The sequence below is a fragment of the Pieris brassicae genome, chromosome 1 (assembly GCF_905147105.1).
Source record: "Pieris brassicae chromosome 1, ilPieBrab1.1, whole genome shotgun sequence".
In the NCBI taxonomy this organism is placed as follows: domain Eukaryota; kingdom Metazoa; phylum Arthropoda; class Insecta; order Lepidoptera; family Pieridae; genus Pieris; species Pieris brassicae.
The window spans coordinates 6,774,120-6,778,745 of record NC_059665.1 but is presented as its reverse complement, the minus strand read 5'-3'; the positions used below and the strand labels follow the sequence as shown (position 1 = coordinate 6,778,745).

Genomic DNA, 4,626 nt, shown 5'->3' with positions numbered 1-4,626 from the left:
CACAAGTGAAATGAAAGTGTCAAAATGAATTACGAACAGCACAACGAAATTTCCACCTCATACAAACATTACGAGTGCAAACCCGACTTCTTCTACCCGGAAGAGAAGAAAGACGATAAATATGGGAGATCGAAAATCGACGAAGCTCAAATGAATCCTTTATCCACACCATTTTCAGTCAAAGACATTTTGAACATTAACCAGACTTATTATGAACGCAATGACGTTTGGAAGCCCGAACGAAGCCAGGATTATGAGAGACTGTACCATCAAAGCAGTTATTGTTCGGAGTACTTCAATCAAGTGTATCCCATGCATAACGAGTACTGGAACGGCGAATATGAAAACAAAGAGGGATACTATAATTACAATTCGTATTGTCAGAATTTGTACCATCATGAACAGTACCAGGAAATGCCACAAATGCCTAAATTGGATGTCGATATGTCTGAACCACCCGGGCTCGCAGACGTATCAGTACCACAACCTCACTTACCAATAGATAATAAATTTACTGCTATGGCCAGGAAAACAATGAGTAAGTATATACTATCTGATCAAAAAAAATATTAAATTAAAAATATTATTGAAATAATGTAAATATAATTTATGCATGATTAAATAACGTTTTATGCTATAAATGCTGAAATTATTTAATTAAGGTATATAACAATACATAACTAATAAAGATGAAGCATTATTGTTCACTAGTTATACTAACCGATACATTATTTTTGTTAACAGAAATGGCAACGACCACGCCAAAGCAAGAAAAAACAAAAGACAAAAGCACAAAACGAAAACCCAGAATACTCTTTTCACAAAGCCAAGTACACGATTTAGAAGTTAGATTCAAAACCCAAAGGTACTTAACAGCGCCCGAACGGGAACAATTAGCTAAGAAACTAAACTTAACACCAACGCAGGTGAAAATATGGTTCCAGAACAGAAGATACAAAAGTAAAAGGATTAAATCACCGGAAGTTTCGACATCCACAGATGCAAAACCAAAAACATTGAGGAAATTATACAAACCAGAGACAAGAGAGACGCAAAACTACGTTCAGAATCAGGACGATATAAATTCCACCCTGTACTTCGAAGATACCTACGATAACGAGAAGTTCTATAATCGAATAGATGAATCCAACTTTTATACGACAGATGCCAAAGATGTGGAGCTGAAGAAATATTTTCCTAATAATTATGTTTGTTAACTGACTGAACCAAAGTATTATTTTGTTACATTTTTGTTATATATTGTACGGTAGTTTTAAGTTATGTGCCATTTTGTAAATAAAATAAAAGACTGAACTGTGTATTATCCTATATATTAAAACCCTTAAGCATCTTTATAGTTTAATCAAAGTACTGGAGAAGCGATTTAAACAATTTAATTTAGAAATAACTTAATACAAAAACAATCAGAATATATTGTGTTCTATTTTCTTTATTTACAATTGTGAGTTTAAAACCTTTTTGAAGAGAGCTTAAGGCACGTTTTAGTGTCTGATAGTATCTCAATTATTAGTTAAATTTTCATCAAAATATGAAAATTTGTATATCGATAGTAACATTATTAATAATTGATAAAAACATTATAAATATACAAAAGTATAGGTAATGGTATATTTAGATAATAAATTCCTTTTTAAAATTAAAATAACTTTAATAAAACTTTATTAAAAACAAAATGGTTTTAAATAAGCAATGTTTTGACTTAGTTATCAAGCCATATTGAAAAGAATACAAATGAGTAATTTCATTTAAGAGTTTATGTAAGTTCAATGAAAAACAAACGAGGAACCTTTCCCGCCAAATTAAAGAGGCAGGTAACTGCAAGATTTAACCACATACTTCTAACAGTGACTGAAAGTAGACAGCGACGATACAAAAAAAGAAACATAAAGTACATCTTACATACTTACACACACAGATTATATATATTTTTATTGGAACTTGGTCGAAATTGGGTAAGTTTTATGATGAAAACTTTGACTACATAAAATGTTAAGTTGTTTACGATTGTAATCATAACTTAAATATATTTTAAAGCAATTAACATCTACATATTATATAATGTCAACTAAGTTCCAAATCCTAAAGTAAGCTTAACCTAAAACTTAGAAGCCAGTTTAGGTATGGCCGATATACACATATAAAAATGAATCCCTATTTCCCTTGGTCACGGCATCACGCCTGAACGGCTGGACCGAATTCGCTAATTATTTTTTTGTTGTGTTTGTTATTATAAGGAGAAGGTTCTTATGAAAAATATTAATATTCTATATCATAAAGTATTTTTAGTTAAGTATAACAGTTCGAAATCAATATTCATAGTTAATACAGCACAACGTCTAAAAATAAAATCGAATAGCGAAATATGTTGCTAAGCCCGAAATTTGCAAGGCGGCTCGAACAGTTCGAGTATTGTTTTTTAAATTCTGAGGAAGGTTTTTACTAAAAGTTGCACGGCATAACATAAAACAGTTTCATAAAAATATCATTTCGTTTTATAGGTGAAACGAAGTTCGCGGGGGCATCAGTATATAATAAATTCAATATGTATAACGAATACTCGTATAGAGTAATCGTGTATTATTTTGGAATGGATACGTAAATAAAGATTTTGCGTCGCTGCGGTATATTCTCATATGCCCGCGTAGAAAGAAGCCTGAACAAAGTAAGAAAGAACGTTTCTTTTCTATCATATAAACTTTTAATCATCTAACGACTCCTGATAACTTTTTTTTATCAAACTAAATAAGGAAGTAATTACACAGTAAAATACTCTATTTAAATATTAATACTTATTTAGTATTTCTTAACAACCTGTAAAAACTGCCGCCTATTAAGTAGACAAAAAAACTTTTACTGAAGATATTTTTCAGTTCAATTTGTAGATATCTTTTTTATCTGAATTGCTACCATACCGCATAGTTCTGGGGTTGAGCATTATAAACGGGCGGCAAAAAAACATAGTTAATCTTTACATACATGAATAATAAATTGAATTACTTATGGGAAAGTAGAAAAAGTATTTTTTTTATTTATTTACACGTCGTTATATTTTCAGATAAAATTATAAGGAATGCAACGGGTGGTCTTATGGCTAACAAGCCATCTCTTACTTTCAAACAACCCTAGTAAGGGAAAAAACTAAAAAGAGAAATATGATGTTAGTATACTGATACTATTTATTTACTAGTTATTATTAATTAGGCTATTACCAAATCTTATGAAAAAAAATATAATCACCAACGTTAACTAAAGTTTTATAAAAATAAAAATATAAACTAAAAAGCTTATCTCTGATTCATGAATTGCGATGCAATTCAAAAGAATAAGAAATATAAGAATTACAAAGGTCACGATTGAGTAGGATAGGATATCGTTAAGAAATATAGAAATATTTTTACATTTATTATATACTTTGACTTCATTAACTTTTAGTTTTTTGCAAGTTTTTCTAATCTTTCTGTAAACACTAGATTTACCTAACTTAATAACTAAGGTATATCTCAGGCCATTTAAAATATTAACACATAATTCTAAAAATGCCTTTTCAAAACAGTATTAAAATCGCGTTGCAAACGCTAGTCTGCGCAAACGCGCCCTCTTATTTTCCCCCATATATGGGCGCCGGCGCCATTCGATAAGATATTCATCCGAACACGTGTCTAGTATTGGCTTTGGGAACAAGACCTGTCTATGGGAATTCGAAACACCTGTTGTTAAAAGCAATAGAGTACGTGCCGCCCATTTTTAAGACCATCAAAATATTTTTTAATGAAAACCAATAAAAATTTTACGCTTGTAAAAATTAATAATGATTAGGGTGGTGTTTGAATACTTTTTAAACACAGACTCTCCGAGGAAACTGTGAAAATGTTGCTTTTACGAAATGCGTAATCATAAATCATAGAAAAGCTGTGCAAGAGAAAAATCTAGATTCTGTTAAAGGTGTCTCAAAGTACTCTATCAGCCCGTATTAAAGACAATTATTTGATAGAGACATATCATCCATAACCGCATAACATCAGTTACAAGTTCATACTTATGAAGATTTTTCATTAAAGTAAGTTTTAGTTACAGTATTTGTTACCATGACGACAATCGAGGTTTTTGTTTCAGTCTGCGTTTTCAACAAGAAGGCGAAGTTACTAGGTTCCGTTATTTACTTAAAAGAAATCGTAACAAATCGCTCATTTTTTTGCAAGCTTTTAAGGGTAAAATATAATAAATCTGTGGCGCTACAGCCTTTTCAGGTCTAAGACTCAGGTTTCTATATCTGATCATTTGTCAATCTAATAGGCAAGTAGGCGATTAGCCTCCTGTGCGTGACACACGCCGGCGAGTTTTTGCCTCTAAAGCAAACCGGTTTCCTCACGATGTTTTCCTTCTCTGTTTGAGTGAATAGAAAGATAGTTCATTGGTGCTATCGCAGATCGAACCTCAGGCATGAGAGTAGCACTCTGGAGCCACTAGGGCAACACTCTTTGCGCTATCTTGTTTCTGAAGCTTGCCCTAAACTTCTAGCAGTTCTGCTTGCTAAGCTATTTAGTGAAACTTTCAGAAAAGTCAAATCTACCGAATATTAAAAATCTTGACGGCAAATTATATTTG

General features: G+C 31.7%; 1 protein-coding gene across 1 annotated transcript; it reads left to right on the top strand.

Moving 5' to 3' along the window:
- Positions 1–1,245, top strand: LOC123711201 (homeobox protein LOX10-like). Its single transcript, XM_045663666.1, has 2 exons — positions 1–538; positions 745–1,245. The coding sequence occupies exons 1-2, from the start codon at positions 25–27 to the stop codon at positions 1,215–1,217; spliced, it is 987 nt and encodes a 328-aa protein (XP_045519622.1). The 5' UTR covers positions 1–24; the 3' UTR covers positions 1,218–1,245.
- Positions 1,246–4,626: the final 3,381 nt, after the last annotated feature.

Excerpts from the sequence above, each read along its gene's own strand:
- LOC123711201 (XM_045663666.1), top strand. The coding sequence starts at position 25 with ATGAATTACGAACAGCACAACGAAATTTCCACCTCATACAAACATTAC. Across the intron at positions 539-744 it reads TATGGCCAGGAAAACAATGA|AAATGGCAACGACCACGCCA; the intron begins GTAAGTATATAC and ends TTTTGTTAACAG.